The 20,409-nt window shown below is 38.1% G+C and overlaps 1 protein-coding gene across 1 annotated transcript in view; it reads right to left on the reverse strand.

Moving 5' to 3' along the window:
• The window catches only part of MYO16 (myosin XVI), a 358,751-nt gene that overhangs the window by 225,653 nt on the left and 112,689 nt on the right, over nucleotides 1-20,409 (reverse strand). Inside the window, exons 3-4 of the mRNA XM_066545334.1 lie at nucleotides 16,465-16,535; nucleotides 11,323-11,466 (exon numbers count right to left, since the gene is read on the reverse strand). Coding sequence (XP_066401431.1) covers nucleotides 11,323-11,466; nucleotides 16,465-16,535 — 215 coding nt within the window. The remainder of the gene's footprint in view (nucleotides 1-11,322; nucleotides 11,467-16,464; nucleotides 16,536-20,409) is intronic.

The raw sequence follows: 20,409 nt of genomic DNA on the forward strand, positions 1-20,409 counted from the left end.
AAAGCAGGAGATTAAACAGCATTCAATAAACAATAGCAGTGTACAGCATATAGTTTCTGCAAAGATAAATGTATCATGCAAGGAAGTAAGAGTACAAAACTGCTATTTTAACTCAGTTAATTTACATTTTTGTTATGAGACAGATTAATTGTGTTGATTGATAACATCAACATGTTCCCAAGTGTACAGGGAAGGGACTGTACAGTAGCTTAATCTGCACTCAGGGTGATGCTGTCTTGCTGGTTAGTAATTAAATCTAGATCTAGAAACAAATCATCGTGTTAAATACCAAACCTATTTAGGGAGTTTAGTATGCCAGTAACCTTAACACAAACCTGGCTTCTCAGAACATCAGCATATAATTAGAGAACTCACCAGAAGAGCAGAAAACTATTATTTTCCTGTGCTTGGGTAATGAATAAAGTGCAGTAGACAAGAAAATCTTCCAGTCACAGTCAATAGTAACTTGCTGTGTGAGACTGCAGCAAGTTAGTCCCTAATATAGCTGTGGGGGAAATATATGCTCCATGCCAAACTTTGAAATTGATTATATGAGAAGAAAAACATATAAATCCTAGCAGTAGAAGTATAACCACAGCTAACATTTATATATTAACCAAACATAAGACTCCAGCACTATTTGCAATAATTGGTCTCTGTGGATTAATACATATATAGGAAAAGTGATGAAACTTTACACAAAATTGAAATAAATACTTCAAAGACATAATGCTGTGCCATCTAAGGATTTGTCTATGTGTTTTATCAGACAAATTTTTTTTTCCTCATGTCCATAAGGTGTAATCTTAGCAGTCAATGTTGAAGTAATAGGCACTAATCTATCAACTGCCTATCACCTTGCAAAGAAACAATTGTCCATAATCAATCCCTTACCATTCTCTGGTCTTCATTCCAGAAAATAAATTATTCCACCTTCCAGTACTGTCATAATTTTAAGTAATATCCTTCTTCCCAAAAAATGCAAGTTGGTAATCTTCTAGTATTCACTAAGTCAACAAATACTTTCCATTACTTAACATTTGGAAAAATATTTTTAGTCTGTTTTAAAAATTCACAAGATATCACAGTTTCTAATGGGAGTAATTTGAAATTTAAGACAAGTCTGATTCCATAAACTTCAACTTCAAATAGCTGAAGATACAGCTGTTATTTTAAAATAATAAAAAGGCTAGTTTTCTCCTGTGCTTTCATAAGCCAGCTTTTATACATTTTCCAACATCTCTTTAGCCTTTCATCCTGACAGGTAGCAACCACATCTTGCTCAAACTCATTATCAAACCAGAAAAAATAAAGTACATCCAACTTTCCATTATTTTTCTTTTCATGACTTTAACTCCTACACTTCACTATCCAACCCAGTCTCATTATTTTATATTGTTCTATACTGAACTGAATTACCTCCTTTTTCCACACATAGTCCACACCAATTATTCTAGATTTGAAAAATCAATGCTTTTGCTCCCCCTTTGCTATTCTAACTGAAAAGTCTTCAAACACATGTGCAAACCTGAGTCTTTTAATGACCTTCCTGCCACCTCATTTATTAGCCCCACTAACCCTGCTGCACTGTTACAATTTACCTAAACCATCTGCTTTCAATGTATAAGCCAGTTTTTCCTGCAGCAGTTTTCTTTCCAATGACTTTGCACATCAATCTTTATGGTGGCATATCAAGGTAAGTTGTCCTTGAACTTTTGATAAATTGTATCAGTGCTGCAATTTCCCCTGCTGGCTCACTCACAAATTCAAGAATTCATGGACGTTTTTTTTGATGGTTCTTTTTTCACAGGTTCATGCTCCCAAGCCCTTCTAAATTATGCATTACAAACTATGCCATAGTGATATTTCATTCCAGTATTTCTGAAATGAAAACACATAAAAAGCCATATACAACTGGGAGGAGGCTGTTGGTTTGAGTGGTTTGGGGATTTTTTTTAGCATTCAGGAAGAGCTCTTATCCAAATAAATAACATATTAAATAATATAATAAAATATTTTTTATTTTATTCATGAATGGTACAAACTTTTTAAAATTATTATTATATTTTTAATGAGAAAAATTGGGTTGAATACTTAATTTAAAAAAATGTTTAAATTCTAATGATATGATGATTCAAGGTCTGGTTCTAAGTTCAGATTACTTCAATACTGGATGTCAAAACCAAGTCAAAATCTGTCACAGCTGGAAAACATTGCTCACAAAGGTATATATATATCTAAATTAAAGAAGTGCATTGTTGTCATGATTACCAAATTATACTGATGTTACAATCTCACATCCAAATCAAACACATTCTTTTTATTTTAATTTGGCTAGGAAATTTCCATTCCCTGATGACAGTATTTCCTAACATTTTAAAAATTAATAAAACATCCTTGTTCCCACTGAAAATCCAGAATTTTTTTAAATAGTAAATAATTCTGAGGAACACAATTAATTACTGACCTAAATGGCATTCTCAACTTATTTCCTGAGATTAAACATCTAGCTTTTGTGGCTTTGAGAATTCTTTTCTTGAGAAAGAAAAAGGGCTTTTTTTTTTTCCCTTGATTTCATGCTATTTGGCCATTATGTATTTTGCTTTTGAATATGTGGAAACAGTATTAAAAACAAACAAACAGAAGTATTTCAAATGCTTGAAAAATTGTATGTTTGCCCAGTACTTTACTTTTCTTTCTGAACTATGCTCTTCCATGAATTTTTCTCCTGTCTGTTTTTGGGCTATAGAAATTTAGCATAGTCTGACAGGCATCAAAAATGTACCATATAACTTTACTTGCTATTTATTTTTCACAATATTATGTTTTTAATAACCTCTGTATGTTACTTAATTGTCTTAAGAACACAATCAGAATAATTATATCCACACAGCCTTCTGAACAGCTGTCATGTGGAAATATAATACTAGAATGAATCTCCTGAAGCATCACTTTGGTAATGTAGGTAACACATAACCTCATTCACAACTGTAAGATCAATTTTAAAGCCAATTAGGCATCAGGTTTGGGGCTTTTTAATCCCTATTACTCCTGCATAGAATGCTGCTTTCCAACATATGTCTCCTAGCATTAGGAAAGCTTAGTTTCATTCTGTCTTAACTTTATTGTTGGACACCTTTGCAATCATTTGCTTTCATGCTAGCAGTAACTTCAGGTTTTAAAAGCTTTTTCTTACCTCTACTTCTATCCTGATAAATTTACAGAAATTTTTATAACTTCCCTGATTTGATTTATTTAAGTACAACATATTATTTTTACTCCCTTCTCTTAAGAGAGGCTTTTTACTCCCATGCTTATCCTTGCAGGTTTCCTTGGTACGATTTCCCACTCCTGAATGTGGCTGTAGATAGCTAACTGCAGGCTGTCATTACTTGAACAGTAGCAAAACCACTCTTCCCCTTTCTCTTGGCAACATCTTTATTCTGACAAAACCAAGAATCTGTTTTTCCCCACCTGCAGTTACATGTTTGCACCACACAATTGTCTTAAAATTGATAGAAGCTCTGAGGTCTTTTTCCAAATTTCCAGCTGATGGTTCCTGAGCATATCACAGAAATGTCTCTGGCCCATACAAGATCATGACCTTGTATTTGTACACTGAAATTTCAAGCCATTTTTATTACTTAAGTTGTCAAAGATACCCTAGGATTTCTCTGTGACATTATAATCCTCACCCCAATAGGAGAAGACATGGCAGCATTGTCTTCAACATATTTCATTATCATATCTCTATTTTTCTTCTCAAGGTTATCACTGAAAACTCTAAATAAAATCATGTCACAGGACCAATCCTAATGAAACCTCAGCAACTCTCAGGCCCATTTCTCTATTAATTGCTAGGCTGTTGTCTTGTTAGCAAGTTCTTCACTACCAAGCAGCTTTTCACTTCTACAATTTAACTAAGAGTTTTCCTCAATTTGCTAGCTACTCCATGAGTAACTCAGAATAATTATGTCAGTGATTCAAGTAGAGGCCGCTTGGCATGAAGAATGAATTTCACCTTCTACAAATATCCCCCAGTGGTGGAACATCCCCAGACCATCTTCTTCATAGCACAAAACTATTTTTACTGAAGATCAAAGCCAGATGTTGATTTTCATTATTTTGTCATTTCTTGATCCTCTTTCTCTGGAGAGAAAGAGAATATGAGAGAAGCTTATCCAAAATTCCCCATTTTTGTGCATGTTGTCCATCTCTCAGCAAACTTTTCCTGATCTGCTCCAGCCAAAACTAGGGTTGATATTTTTTCCAGCAGGTCTAACTCTCTTTTACCACCAGGAGCTTTTGTTTTCTGGAAATGCTCGAAGAACTCCAGAGTATACAGATCTGCTACTTAATAGCCATAGTCTATGTCCTAAGTCTCATCCCCAACCCCAAATGTTTTCCACCTGGACGGAGGAGGGAGGATGAAAGGGGGAGAGGGATGAAGGGAGGCAGAGATGGAAAGTGTGTCTGTGTGTGAGATTTCTAGACATCAAAGAAGTATTTACAGACTTTTACATCTTACTTTCTGTGTCTACTTCCCATGTAAAAAGGCTTTGATTTCTGCCATGATTTAATGTTCTCTGTACAGTGAACTGCAGATTCTATTTCACTGGTTATTTCTCCTGTCAATTGAAGTTCAATGCTATGTCTTTTCACTTTATATTATCCTCATTTCTTCTCTACACTACCTCATTACTTTCGTGATAGTGCTCAAAGTTAAATGCTTTGACCATTTTGCTGTATCCAGGTAAGTTCCTGTTCTTATGTCTCCTGAAACCATCTTGAGTGCTGCATGACTAGCTAGCTTCATCACTTTTTGCCAGTCTTTATGGAGAAGGACTAATATTTCTACAGTTTCCTATGAGCGTTGCCATCTGGTGTTCAGCAACTCATTAAAAGGCATCACCTAGATTAGTTAATTGGTGGTCCTCATCTAGGTTAATTTTATGTTATCTCAGCTAGCAATGATAAAAGGCTATAAGCCAGTAGTACACACTCTCTGGAAGTTCCCTCCTACACTTCTCACACATCCACCAGCCTCTGCAAACTGAGAGAATTCAAATAGATACCCACAGCTTTCACAGAAAAAAACGCTATTTAAATTTCCTTACGACAAATATTGGTAACCACCTCTAGAAAGACAGAAGAATCATTTTTCTTTTGGACTACATGATCATTTATACTTTAAACTGTTAGCCACTGTCTCCTCATGACCTCTAACCACTCTTCATTCTTTCCCCTTCCCTGCTTCCTACCATATTGACTCAAAGGAGTAAGTCATACTGAGCAAGATTGAGTGGGAGGGCAGAATTGCTTCCTCTGAGGAAGTAATTGTTTCTGGAACTATGAAATAGAAAGACCTTTCTTTAAGTTTTAAAGATAATGGCATTTTGATAATTCATCTCTGCTTGCTAACACAGCCTGATGCAGTTGCAAAGAACAAGGGCAAAATAACTATGTAACTGCTGCCTGATTACATGACTTCAGATATGTGCCATTCTCAACTGCATAGGGGAGCAGAAAAGAGAGTTACAGCCCCATAAAGACTTCCTTTCTACTCCCACCAGGAAGTCAGTTCATGTAAATTTTTTCCAGTAAAAATATATCCGGTTTTGGAAAGGAGATTTTACACCAAAATCAAAAGTGGATTACACATACAGTGGATAGCACTATACACCTGACATTGCTCATCTATTGTTGCTGTAAATCTAATAAACGATTTTATGGCAATTCTCTTTTGCACACTGCCAAGCACAGATTTTCCTAAGTTCTTAAATAGGGGAGTGAAAAAATATTCAGCCTCATTTTTTTTTTTAATTTGTACTTTTAGCCTTCTATGCCAGATTTGCATTTTGTGCTTCAATTCTAGGTTCCAAAAAGTACACAATGAAACATTTAATTAGTTACCAGACAGAAGGTACACTTACTTTTCCTAGTAAGGTCAGTTAAAAAAAATGTATTAAGAAGGTTCTGAGGATGTAGTACTGATCTCTTCTTTTCTAGTTAATTAAGTGCCAAGTTTATCACAGTAATGCTTTCAGCTCTATGAAAGAATAAATAATAAATCTCTACTGTGCCACATACTGTACAAACACCAAAATACCATCTCCACCTTATTAGTTTCATTTGACAAGATCTGCCTTGAAGATGGTGAAACTCTAACATTCATGTTGCCCACTAAAAGGTTCCTCCTGACCATAGTAAAATGAAGTGAAGTACTCTATAAAAACACAATCTCATCAACTTTCTTTTTCTTTGTTGCTCTCAACCTCAGGTCAGTCAACATCAAAATATTTCATGATTCTTTGGGAATGCAAGGAGGGAAAAAACCACCCCCAAAACCAAAATTAAAGGTACAGTAGAAAAGAAAAAAATCATAGTTATCAACCTGTAATATGTGAGCGAAACTGTACAGCTTCATGATGATTACCTGTGCTGTGCTCTGAAATTAGTGTAATAAACAGCAAGTCATAAAGAAACCTGTGGTTTGCAACACAGCCATAGTTATCTTGAGAAAAAGAACTGAATGTAGGAGCTCAATATGACTGTGAACCAGTGCTGAGCCTCTAAAACACAGAATTCATGATGAAATATAATGCAGTCAGAGTAAACAAAAAAAAAAAAAAGAAAATACAAGTTTCTACAAAGTGGTATTTTAATCTACCTACCCTACTGCCTGAGTAGCCAAGGTTAATATAAAAAACTGCAATAGTATCAATGTTTATTCCACCTTATGTGTGCAGTTTCTGGCTGGGATTGAGTAATTTTCCTCCCAGTAGCCAGTGTGTGTTTTGGATTTGTTTTGAAGAGGGTGTTGATAACCCTGGGATGTTTTAACTATTGCTGAGCAGCACCCACACAGATCAAAGGTCATTTCTGTTCCTCACCCCACCACTGCAGGCTGGGGGTGCAAAGGAGCTGGGACAGCTGGCCCCAGCCCTTCAGAGGGATATCCCACACCATATGGCCTCATGATCAGCATAAAAAGCCAGGGAAAGGAGGAGGAAGGAGGAGGATGTTCAGAGTGATGGCATTTGTCTTCTCACTACACTGTTACATGTGGTGGAGCCCAGCTTCCCTGGAGATGGCTGAACACCTGCCTGCTGATAGGACAAGGTGAGTTAATATTTGTTTTGCTTTGCTTATGTGTGCAGCTTTTGCTTTCCTTATTAAACTGTCTCTATCTCAACCCACAAGTTTTCTCACTTTTACCCTTGTGATTCTGACCTGGGGAGAGTGAAAAAGAAACTGTGTGGGGCTGAGCTGTCATGACAAGAAGGTAGTTTGAGCAGTGCACGAGTGAAGGTTACCCTCTCTTATGTATCAATTAAAAGTAATTGAAGATAGAAATTGTCTTTTGTGGAGGAACAATTAGACTGCAAAGGATGGGTACAAGTTTAAACCTGTAGCCATTTAATGGACAGTGAGAGGATTAAACACTTGCTACAGCTAACAAAGCAGGACCAGCATCTAATATGCTGGTGCTTGGGCATTCTGCAACTCTGGTAGCATAGAACAAAGAACATTGGATACTCAGGTACAAATCTTGGCTAGTTTCAATTCAATACAGAACAAGTGTAGGGAATTAATAAAAATACAATGTTGCAATGCACTCAAATTGATAAAAAGACCACACCCCAACTGGACAGAACTGCTGACAGCTCATCCAGTCTGGAGGCTTCAAAAGGCAGGGAGGCAAGACAAGCAGATCACTCCAATAGATTACATTGCTCTTCACACTCTTAAGAGATTTCATGCGGGCACAAATGTACATAAGCCTACACATCTTTGTTCTTAAATAAAAGACACCTCAGCATTCTCCCCAACCTGCTACAGGAGCCTCCTTCATCCAAAATCCACAAAGAGCAATTCCCTGTGCCACGGGGAGAGCACACAATGCTGCTGTGGCCGAGCAGTGACTGATGAAGGTGACCTGTCCCCCGTCATTGCCATGTGTGGCAGCAGACCCCCATGGATCACCTCTGATCCCTGCACCTCCTGAGTGCCAGCGATGCCCCAGGCTAAGCTCCTCATTGACCGACTGCTCAGCACACATGGGGTGGCTCTCCTGGCTGCTCAGTCCAGTGCCCCCCTCCCTTGCTGACAGCTACAACACTGAGAAGACATAAATTTGTCCCTGGAAAGCTGTGCCATCTAAGGTAAAGTGTTGGGAATTATGGAAAGAAATAGCTTCAAGCATTTCATTCTGCATCCATTTCAAAATCAGTATTTACAATTCCAGTAGCCTTCCAGCAGGACATGACAGAAGATTACCACACTGCAAACAGCTACAGCCCCTCCTAGTTTGCAGTGAATGAGCTTTGATTTTGTCATTGCTATCCACCAGAGCAAAGAAATTGCGAGTCACCACAGTTTATGTGATGAATGACAAGTCACCATCTTGTCTCAGCCAGAGAAAAATGAAGACCACCAAAAGTGGGGTGAAGTCAGAAACTGGGAGTGTCTAAGCAAATCTTCATTTATAGCCTTCTGGGATCTACATATACTTTTTTTTTCCCTACTTCCACCTCAAGAAATGTTTTAAGTCCTTAATGAGGAAATCTCCACTGGCTTCTGTGACAGTTTTCCAGAAATCTGAATTGAACAATTAAAGGATCATGCTGTTACATTTTAAGTCACATCTTTAAAAGAGAAAATACGGTGTTGTCTGGGCTATAAATTCAGTCCAGAAGAAATATTTATTTTAAAGTAATTCCTGAGGTTACAAGAAGTGTTATTTTTTTCTTCCAATGAAAAACTGTGGCATAACAGAAGCTGACTGTAGCTCATATTGGCATTATCAAGGTTCATGCTACACATTAGACATGGTCCATGAAACACTAACCTCAAGGCAAAGTAATTTCTAATATGAATTGCTCACGCAAAGGTAATTCAGAATTGTGAAAAATAAGTCTCTCCAACCTCAATTTTCATCTTCACATTGTCAAATATTATCAAAGAGAGCATTAATGTGATGTTTCAAAACCTACAGTTTACTGAAGAATATTTTCTTTCCTCTGCCATCTCTTTAAAAATCTTTAAATCTCGAAAGTTTAAAACCTTTATTTTGAATCTAGAAGGGAGAGTATAAAGATATTATTTATCTAGTCAAGGAAACTCTGCCTTTAGAAGTTCTGACCACCTAAATGTGGGCAGATTTACCGGAAGTTATTGGAAATAATATGGACAATTCAAACTTTATCTGCAAAAATCCACATGTGTGGATTTTTTTTCCTCTGCTTATTGGAATTTTAATGTATTAGGTAACCAAGTTATCAGAAAATAATTAGAACCTTCAGATGAAGGCAGCTTGTAACAAACAGGGACCAAGTCAAAAACATTCAAATGATAGGCACAAGAAAATTATTTTGGGTATAACACTGTACAGCAATATTTGAAGTTTAATTAGATTGAGCTTCTTGAAAAAATGGTCAAGGAAAATTTTACAAATGCCCTCTATAACCTAAACTGTTCCCATTGATGACAACAGCACTGTCATCGGAATTTCTGAAAATTCCCCCCATTACAAGAGCTTCCCACAGTACAAGAGTTTTTTATAAATAAACTGCTTTTCTAATTTGTTTATCACTCTAGGAGTACATGCAGAATACAAAGGATACGTAGGCTTCAAAGGTATCTACACTGGACAGGTTGAAGTAATACAAGAGATAAAACATTACCTGGAAATTTTATCCTTTATTTGCCAGGAGTAATGACAATGTTTAAAACCAGATGTATCTGATCTTTTTTTTGTTGCTTTGGTTTGTTTGCTTTTTTGTGTTTTTTTTTTTACTGTACAGGTTGCCCAGTGAGTTTGTGGACTTTCCACCCTTGAAGATTTGGTCCTGGGCAAGTTGGTGTTCCTAGCTCTTGTCTAGCAGAGGGAATGGACTAAATAATCTCCCAAAAAAGATTTCATGAAATGTATTATCAATTATACAGTCTAAAAATATATCTCCCTTCCCTTTACACATAACAATGAAATACAATTATAAGCATGACAAGAAACTCTGGCCTTGCAATGACCTATTTAAAACATAAACATTTTAAAATTATATCAAAAGACTAAAAACTTTAAGTCAGACTGTGAACTGTTTCTGCACTGTTTTAAAGTGCAAGATCACATGAACTGAGGGAAAGAGCTGCATTATTACCATTGCATAAAACGAAGCACAAAACAGAACCAGAGAATCATTTAGGGTGAAAAGGACATTTCAGATCATCGAGTCCAACCTTTACCTCAGCACTGCCAAGTCCACCACTAAACCATGTCCATATCTGGCACATCTGCACACCTTTTCAATACTTCCAGGGGTGTTGACTCTGCCACTTCCATAGGCAGCCCATTCCAATGTTGACTACTTTTTCAGCACAGAAAGTTTTTCCAAATATGCAATCTAAACTTCTCCAGGTGCAACTTGAGGCCATTTCTTCTTGTTCTGTTGCTTGCTACCTAGTGGGAGAGCCCAACTCCCACCTTGCTACAACCTTCTTTCACGTTTTCTCTGGGCCTTTTCTTCATCCTATACAACCCCAGCTCTCTCAGCTGCGCCTCATAGGACTTGTGCTCCAGACCCTTCCACAGCTCCATTACTCTTCCCTGGATTCACTCCAGCCCCTCAGCTTCTTCCTTGTAGTGAGGGGCCCAAAACTGAACACGGGATTTGAGGTGTGGCCTCACCAATGCCAAGTACAGGAGGACAATCACTGTCCTGGTCCTGCTGGCCACACTACTGCTGATACAGGCCAGGATGCCTTTGGCCTTCTTGGCCACCTGGCACACTACTGCTCTCTAAAAAGGCTGAATGCCATATCTATTACTATATTGTGCAAATTCAGCATTAAAAAGTCAGAGTTGTTTATATAAATATTAAATTTGTCTCATTTTGACCATGTCCACAAACACTTTTTATGAATACTGAGCGTAAGTGAGCCAATACTTGCTTTTCAGAGGAAGCTTTTTATAAGATTGTCTGAGAACTAAACCCTTAACAGAAAGTGACAAGGAGAAAAGAAAAGAAATTATCTGAATATCCCATTTGGGACTGAGTGCTTATCAGAGATATAAGCTCTGGACCCCAGGAGAAATAGGAGATACTTGACATTGATGTTTGCAATTTATTCTCACTGAAGTCCTAAAACTGCCTTCTAAAATTCTTGAGCACCAAAGCAATGTCAAGAAAAACCAAATGCTGTACATGTTTTCACTGATATGATTAGTAGCAATATGTTGCATTCATACAGCAGTTTCAGACCTTAGGGTGCTTCATTCTGTCTCCTTTTAAAGCACACAATGCATTGGCTTGCTTTACTTACTAGTAGCAGTAGCAGGACAATATCAGGATTATCACAGGCACAGGCTACATGCATTGATGTCCAAAAATCCTCATCTTGATGATTTACATTCACTCCTCTGTCAATTAGAATTTCTGCAGCAAATGCATTATCATAGCGAGCACACTGGAAGAAAAAAAGAGCAGATTAGGGACAGTGTTTTCCTCGGTGTACAACTAAATTTGTTACATACAATTTAAATTGGGCAGATGATGCATTGTAGTTAAGCTGCTGTGTTTATAGGGAACAGCTGAGGAATCTATAGAAATAATTGTGTGGAGATTTCCCGTTCCATGTGCATGACTCACAGAATCCCCTATTTCCCTATCAAATCTGCTGAAGATACTATAAGGATGAGGCTTTTTTCCCTGTTCTATAGTGCCATTCCAAATCAATGCACAGGCATCTCTGCAGGATCATGAGTAGTGGTATCTAAGTATATGTGCGCCCACATATACATATGTCCATGCATACATGAATTTCTGCCTTTTATGCAGTTCAGGGTAATATACACCCCTCTTCATACCTCACTTCTATTTCCAATCCACTAACTATACTGATTCCTGTCTGAGTCTCTTTGCCAGATGAATACTCTGCACACTGAGAGTGTTATTGTGGGGTGGAGGGATGCAAGGTGTGTATTGTGTGGATGAGGGGATGGTGTGTGTGTACATGCATGTGTGTGCGCATGTTTCTATACCTTGGTCATGGTCACAGTTTTCGTAGAGAAGAAGAAAATAGCCCAGAAATTGTGTTGACCTTACTCCTCTGTCACATCAATGACTTTTTATGCATAAGGTTATGGATAATACCTTTAAAGGCAATCAGGGCACCTCAAGATAAGATTCTGACTCTGGCTTCACAACAATCTCAGTAACTCTTTAGAGAAGGAACCTATCTCTTCCCCCATGGGGGAGAGGTTATGGGAAGACTAATTTTAATTTGGCATGGAAACCAGGATACAAAAAGAAGTGTAGAATAAGGAAAAGTGTAACTGGATTTTACTGTGAAGTCAAGATATAGCTGAGATCTTCAGCAGAATGCAGCAGCCTCACGTATCACTGCAATCATAAATATAGATAACCCAGAAGATTAATATTAAATTCTATCAGTATAAAAAACCAGTCCCATCCTAAATGATTTCCAAATACACTGACCATTAAATTATAGAACAGAAATTAAATTCTGATGTATTTCTTTTAGCTCATGTAATTTATCCAGCAGCTGTAGTAACAGTTTTGTTGCATTGGTATCATTCATTGTATCAGTATAACTGAAATTGAGCTGTTCTGTGCTGAAATTTAAGAAATCAGAGGTAGGACATTTTATATTACAGATCAGCATAATCTAATACCAACCATATTTTCAAGACATTGTTAAGCAAAAAAAAAAACCAAAACCAACCAGTTCTAGAGATGACAGGCATCACTGAGCCATTTTGTGTATTAATAATAGACATAGAGCCTTTGGTGATTAGTTGCAGCTTAGATTTGTTACTGCTCCTTGATTCTTGTTTAATAGATTTTGTGAAATAATTGTACAAGCTCAGTTAAGGCTCCAGAATAAAACTGTGACACACATACTTTGTTATAAGGGTGGGGGTGGGTGATTGTGTGAATTGACCTGACACCATGTGGTTTGCACTGCACGGGCAGCTCAGGCACCTTCTCATTTTTTATTGTACTTCTCCACTCATGGAACCTAAAGAGAGTTCAGTGACTATTTCTGAAGTTCCCACAGCTTGCCTAGATTCAAACATATTGAGATACTCTCTTGTGGTTTGAGAGGAAGTGAGTTTATTGGGATGCTGTGGTCACACCAATGGGTGCTCAGATTCGAATATTGGCACCTGGTGTGGCCACTGGGCACATGGATACACCTCTGAGAACACAGGGGTTAAAAGCAGAGCACTCACAGGGGGAAGCTCTCTTGGGTTCCGGTGGGGAAAGGGTTCGGATCTCTCCCTCGTCCCAGCTGCTGCCGGCTGGTCCGGGGGAGGGGAGGCCCTGCGGCCGGGTGAGGTAGGCCGGGCCTTGGACAGAGAGGGGAGGTGAAGAGGCCCCGAGGATGGAGGGGTGGGAGAAGCACCCAGGAGGCATCGGGCAGCCCCCCCCAGGAGAGAGAGAGAGTACAGCCTGTGCCTGTGATACCTTGAAACTTGATAACATGTGCCGGCAGCACGGCTGAGAAGGGGGGGGGGGGGGGGGGGGGGGGCAGCGAGAAGGTGTCCGGCCGCTGCGGGAATTACTGAGCAGGCAGAGCCCGAGTTTTTAACCCTTTTTGGACAATGAAAACTTTGCAGAACATTAACCTTCCTAGAAGAGAGCTAGAGATGAAATAGAGGAAGAAATGGGCAAGTATGATGAAGGTTCGTGCAAGTGAAAGATGAGGAAGAGTAGAGAAGAATCTTAGGTGGGAAGAGATGATGGAGTGGCCTTAGCTGGACTTTTCTTGTTATAGCCACGGACAGAACCATGTTTCCTGTGACACAGAGAAATCTGAGTCGTTGCATCCAGGGGGAGGCTCTGAGCCATTGTGTCCAGGGGAAGGCGATGGCTCAGAGCCAAGAGGGTTCAGTGTTAAGACCCCTCGGCCCCAGGGGGTGAAATTTGGGGATGGACAGGTTTCCTGAAGGTAAGACTGTGTCCTTTTTGGAATGGGACAAAGCATCCTTAAAAGAACAACCCTTGAAGCAGCTGTGGTCCATGTGCAGTGGTGAGAGCACTGGACATGAAAGGAAGAGGTCACGATGGCAGATGTACTCCAGGCGGTGCCACGAGTGACACAGAAACACACGAGGCTTCAGTGGTGTTTCCAGGGGAGGCCTATGGCACAAGAAGGACTCCTCTCCTCTTGATGAACTGAGAATTGATTGTCTGAAGGGTGGTGATGGACCAAGAGTTGGTGATTTGGGGGATGGATGTATTGGAAATTTGGTGAGGGGAGGAAGAAATGTTTTTGGAAGGCTTTAATTTTCCCTGTGTTTCTTTTTATTTAGAGTTGTAGTTTAGTTAATAAAGTTTTCTTTATTTCTAAGTGGGTGCCTGCTTTGCTTATTCCTGGTCACATCTAACAGCAGACACCAGGGAGAGTGTATTTTCATGGGGGCACTGGCATTGCACCAGCGTCAAACCGTGACATCTCTACACGGACAAAACCAGAACCTTTTTCAAGTGTCATAATTCTAAAAAAACCAAAACCAAACGTATCACATTTTGGAAGTTAACAGATATGAAAAAAGGAAAACAGAAAAATCAGATTTTAAGAAAAATGTCAAGATATATATATATTACATCCATTCTAATACAAAAATATTTAGCCTACAAGTGGAAAGAATAAAAACCAAGCTCCCCTTGGGACCAAGCAATCTCACAGTTGTAAAACTAACACTTAAAATGAATCTGAGTGGGCTATAAGACTATAACACAGGTGCATGTTAATTACTAGTTTCAATTCTTGCTGGAAAATAAATTTGGCTTATCTTGTTTCCCTGTATCATGACTCCCCTATCCTGTCTGTACTGCTCCCAAATCAGGGTCAAATCCAAATTTCATTGAATTCAGGTTTGCCTCTATCTCCAGTGAGATGAGCATTTTCCTGTAAATGAATTATGAGTGCTTGCAAGTAACTCTGACTAAACTGAGGCAGTAGGTTACACATGGCTCTCTACTGCAAATTTCTTACTGCACAAAGCTTTCCTTCCTTTGGAAGCATATGTGTGCCTGGGAAGCAGCAGGCACCAGTTGAGAGATAATGATTGTGATAGTGAATTGGGGTGTAATGCAGATCAAGAAACCTAAAATGGCACAGTTCAGCTGCAGATTTTATCTGCAGTTAAAAACTGTGCATCAGCTAAACTAGATAAAACAACTTAAAGTCCCTGAAAATGAATTTTTCTTTCTTTTATTTTAAAATGCCTGATACTTATGTCAAATCATCCACACTCAAGATAAAGATTGTCTCCTAGGGCTTCTGGGATGGGGTAAGATTAGGGATGCCTCTGTTTTGGGAATCCCAGAAATAACATTTCATTTGGACTGCATTTTTAAATAGTTGAGCATTTTTACAACAGACAAATAGTTAGAGAAGAGAAAGGAGAATTAAAATTTTCTCTCTTCCAAATAAGTACTGCACTTTCCCTTTACTTTAGCCTCTATTTCCTAAAGTCCTTGGTTAAATAGCATGGCCATGGAGGATGGAAAACAAAGATTAATTACATAACAGAAATGCTGTATCTTGCAAGACCATGGCCACAGGTGTGCTGGAGTCCAATAATATTACAGGAGCTCTTTCTCATCAATAAATTACTGTATTTTGTACACATACGATGAGAAATGTAATCCAGCTGTTCTAAAATGAAACACACTCCCAGCAGACTTTTCGTTATTTTGCTCAGTTGCATTTCTTTGAGCCACAGTGTGCAACAAAGTTGGATCCAAATGTCTTAAAATAGTTTCACAGACAGCATGTCTGCAACTGAAGCATCACAGCCCAGGATCATAAGATGTAGGAATTATTTATGAGTTTTTCTACTGGCTTCAGCAATGTCAAAATTCTACTCTTATGGTATTTTATGTCTGCTTGTCATGTCCTTACCTCTTGTTTTTACTTTCATTATTATATACAAATTGTTTTTCTTTTATCTTCTTGTTACTTAATCTGAATTACTATGCAAATAATGATAAACTACATGCAGATAATGTGTTAAATATCCATATGCAGGAAACTGGTGCAAGAAACTATCACAAAAACAACAAAAAAAGCTAAATCATGGGGGTTTTTTCCATATAGGACCTGTGAACCTTTGAGCCATATAATTCTGTATTTGGAATCAAGCAGTCTTTCCTTTGCTCTTTCTTGCTGCACAGATAATTTATAAATAAAACACTGCATTCTCCTTTGTTAACTACCATTCTACCACTATGACATGATTCATTCTTTTGTAAGCAATTTGAAAATGACCATTTATTTAAAATGAATAGCTGGATGCAAGCATAGCCATAGTGGAGCTCAGTGCAGATTTAAAAAAACTGCTAATCCTTTCTTTTTTGGATGAAAATCTGCTACTCACTTTCCCACCTTGTTTATCCACAGTCACTAACAATAATCTTCAATCACTCTTACCAGATGGAGCAAGGAGCCTCCAGAGGAAAGAAGCATATGAGGGTCAGCACCATCCTTCAACAGCCGTAGCACTGAAATATCAAAGAAAAGAGGAACAAGAGTTAATATACCTAATATAACAGCAGTACACTTAATTCTGAACTCTTAATAGGCTGATTCTTAATCATCTTCATCAGGGGATTTAATAATATATTCAAATCTCTTATGGAACTGCAAAGCTATCATGTCAGCATTTGCCATCTCACCTGTTTTAATAGCTAAGCCTGTAAAGCAAAATGAACAGTAAATATCAACAGTATCAAGGACTTCTCAAGTGTACAGATGAGCATGTCAGTTTTGTACATATGAGCGGGAAGGGCTTGAGGAAAGAGCCATGTCACGGTCACAATCACCTTAGTTTATTTGGGAGCAAAACTGGTTTTATTTTACTTTTTACAGATCCCATGCGGTGTATATTGGCTATTTCAGTAAATACTTGAAACTAGTATTCATAACTGATAGCACTTGAAATTAATCATCATACCAAAGCTAAATGATCTGCACTCAGTTTAACCTTTCCAGTGCATTGTCAGATCACTGATGCAGCATAATCTTTAAAACAATATTTGGAGCCACACTCTACTCCCAGTTACATGTATCAAACCCCTTTGAAATGAAAACAGGCTTATAGGTGCAGGCAATCCCACAGCCCTTCACACTGGTGCTCGCTCAAGTGTGAAAATTCAGCACTTTTCCCCATGGTCTTTATTGCCTTTATAACCTTTTCAGTCTGAACCAAAGCACTGACTAACTCACAGTGCTCATTCCTTGAACAGACCTGTACAGCAGCAGTGCCTGGCAGTACCTGGGGACTCTACACCAGCATTGCAACCCTGTCTTCATCAAACTGGCATGAAAAACCCTTTTAAAAGGCCTCTCTCCATGAAAATAGCTGCCAATATTATTTCCTGAGTAGGAGCACAGGCGGCTCTGTCTTCATCATCTGAAATCTTGAGCTTAATTCTTAGTTAAGGTCTGGGATGGGATGTACTTGTGCAAACAACTGCAAAGAAATTTTAAGTTGTGAATGGGTTCCACTGAGATGCCTGTCCTACAGGAAGGACAGATTTGTCTCAAGGCTCTTCTGTGAATCTCTCACCAGTCTCATAGCCACCACCTCTTTCCTCTCAATACATTTTCTGTATCTGTTTTCTTTCTCCCAAGGATATATTGAAACTCCATTTTCACTGTACATTTAAAGTGATACTATAATAAAAAATAAAAATAAAAAAAATAAAAAGTGAACCATTCTTTTCTGCTCTCTCAGATCCACAAATCTCATACTGAAGCACACACTTGTCCTCATCCAGAGAGACCATTAAAAATAGAGGCTCAAAACTAAGAGCCTTTTTTTAAATACCTAAATTTCTGACCAAATATGGAGATACTCTCTCTACTTCAGGTTTAAAATGAGTAAAGACTTATAAATCCTCCTTCCTTAAACAGGCATGCAACTGCACCCTCCTCAAGAGTTAATATTTCCAATGTTCTTATGTTATGCCATTTCTTTAGTAGGGCAGAAAATATTATTTCCATATCACAGAATATTTCTTAAGGCTCTAAAAAGAATTTCATTCTTCCGATCCCATCAGGATTTCACCTGAAGAAATTAACACTCCAAAGGGTTCCCTTTCCTCCATCCCCTGTTTTCCAGGGGAAAAATAATTCACACATCATGTGGTGGCAGAGCAATCACACTGTGGGTTGGTGGCAGAGGTCTTATACTGACTGAGACTGATATGAAACAGCATCCTCAGTTTGTGTTTCTGCAAGATGGGATAAGACAGATAAGACATTAACCAAAGGAGTCTGTTTCATTCACTAAGGGACTTACACACCTTTACCTCTGGCTAAATAACACCAGCAAAATCAAATGTGGAATTTCTTGTTGGGTCACTGAGATGAACTCAATCATTTTGAGCCTTGGGATCGCCAAAAGAGGCTTTAGGATCGGTCCTTCTATGCAAAGACAGAGGGTAAAGATTTCTCTCTTTTGGCAGAAGGAGGACACATGGAAAGGTCAGTGGGTTGGGAAACTGAATTTCTAACAGTATTACACAAGAATTTCATCTGGAGCCTAAAATAGTAACCAAGAGACAGAAAGAAACTCTGGCTACTCAGGTATAAAAAATATGGGCAATTTTTTGATATCTTATTCCCTCCAATGCCTAAAGACTTGGTTCTCACAGAGAAGCTGTGCAAAGTAATGCCTTTCCAGATCCATTTTGCAACTCCTTGCAGTTGAAAACAAAAGAACATCAGACCATTTCTAGATCCGAGTTTGAAATCCATTAGAATTCATTGGTTTGCCTTGATTATTTTTCTACCAGCAGAAATGTAGGCCAAGATTACACCATAAAGAATTATTATGTTAACTCTGATCTTCGAACAGAATATTAAATAATTGTGACCATAAACAAATTACTGAGTCAAATACAAAAACATTAGAGAATGTGGATAAAAGATCAGTAGCTTTTTTTGGGTTTTTTTGGGGTCTGGTGCCTTTTTCCTCATTATTGCTTGATCAGTTCTTCAGGAAATTCCCATCACACAGATTATCAGGGCAAGATATGCAAACTCTCCTTTCAGCTGGGCAAAAGTCTGTGTCCTGAATCAAATTATGTGCTACATGCCTCCGTATTTAAAAATAAGCAAAAAAAAAAATTCTTTCCTTGAATTTATCCCCTTTGCAAAACACAATTAAAAAAGAAAATCAAGAAAAGATCACAGAAACAAATCCCCCTTCCTACTAGACAACTCACTGAGATCATTTACTTAAGACTTCACTTGTTCATATTGTCCTTTTGATAGAACTACTACCTAGAAATAGTTAGATAGCAAATATATTTGCTACTGCTAGTAGTTTGGGATTTAATGTCCTAATGAGGACAGAAAGTAATATAAAACTTTATTCAATAAATGCTAAATATCTCTTAATTAATGCAATTTTAAGAAAGCTTCCACAAGACTTTCTTTTAAAACTTGTTTTACTTGCAATCTTTCATGTAAGGAAAGTTTACAGGAAAAATGAGACTAAAAACTGGCTTAAAAGCAGGAAGCTAACATTTACCTGGAAAAAAAAAATCAACCCCAGAGTAAAAAACTTTCAGCAAACTCTGAAGCCCTTCCTGCGTGTGTATAAACAGGTCCATCCATTCTTTGATATCTTTTAGAATTGACACACAAAATTATTTACAATTTAGAACAGAATTTCATACCCAATTTCACATCTAATAAAGATGTTTTAAAAGCATTGGATGCATTGAAGTCTCATCAGAAAAGAAAGGTAATAATCAATGGAGCTTTTTACATATCCTTGATGTTGTAATTTTAATAAAATTATTCCAGATAGCTGAATACCTTTTCACTTTCCATTGATTTTATTGACTAGATTATGACTTATAATATAGCCTTACAATGCACTACAGTCATTACTGCTGTGTTGTTACCAGGCACAGGTCTTGTATTAACTTTGCTTGTAGAACTAGGGCTGTAAGGCTTTACTTTCTCTGGGCTTGTCTTGGCTTGCTTTGAGCTTTTAGTTGTTATAGCAACTGGATGATGACAAGGTGACAATAACCTAACACAGTTTTGTTTAGCTTTTTTGTAACTGTGGTGCATTATGCATTAAGGATTATGATATACATGGTAGCAACTAGCATTATAACCACTGCACTGTGGTTATAATCCAGCTATGCTGGCATAAAGAGCTATGTCTGTGACTTTATGTCTGCAGACAAAAGGAATACTGATCTGAAGTTACAGATCAGAATTTCAGAGCCTGAAAGGTGAATGAATTCAGAAGGCCCAGGGCTATCAGTATCTCACCAGGCATCTGCTACTGATGGCAACACAAACTTGGGCACTGGGCAGTTGCATTCACAGCGAACTCAGTTTTAGTAGTAA

The sequence above is a fragment of the Molothrus aeneus genome, chromosome 2 (assembly GCF_037042795.1).
Source record: "Molothrus aeneus isolate 106 chromosome 2, BPBGC_Maene_1.0, whole genome shotgun sequence".
Lineage (NCBI taxonomy): Eukaryota > Metazoa > Chordata > Aves > Passeriformes > Icteridae > Molothrus > Molothrus aeneus.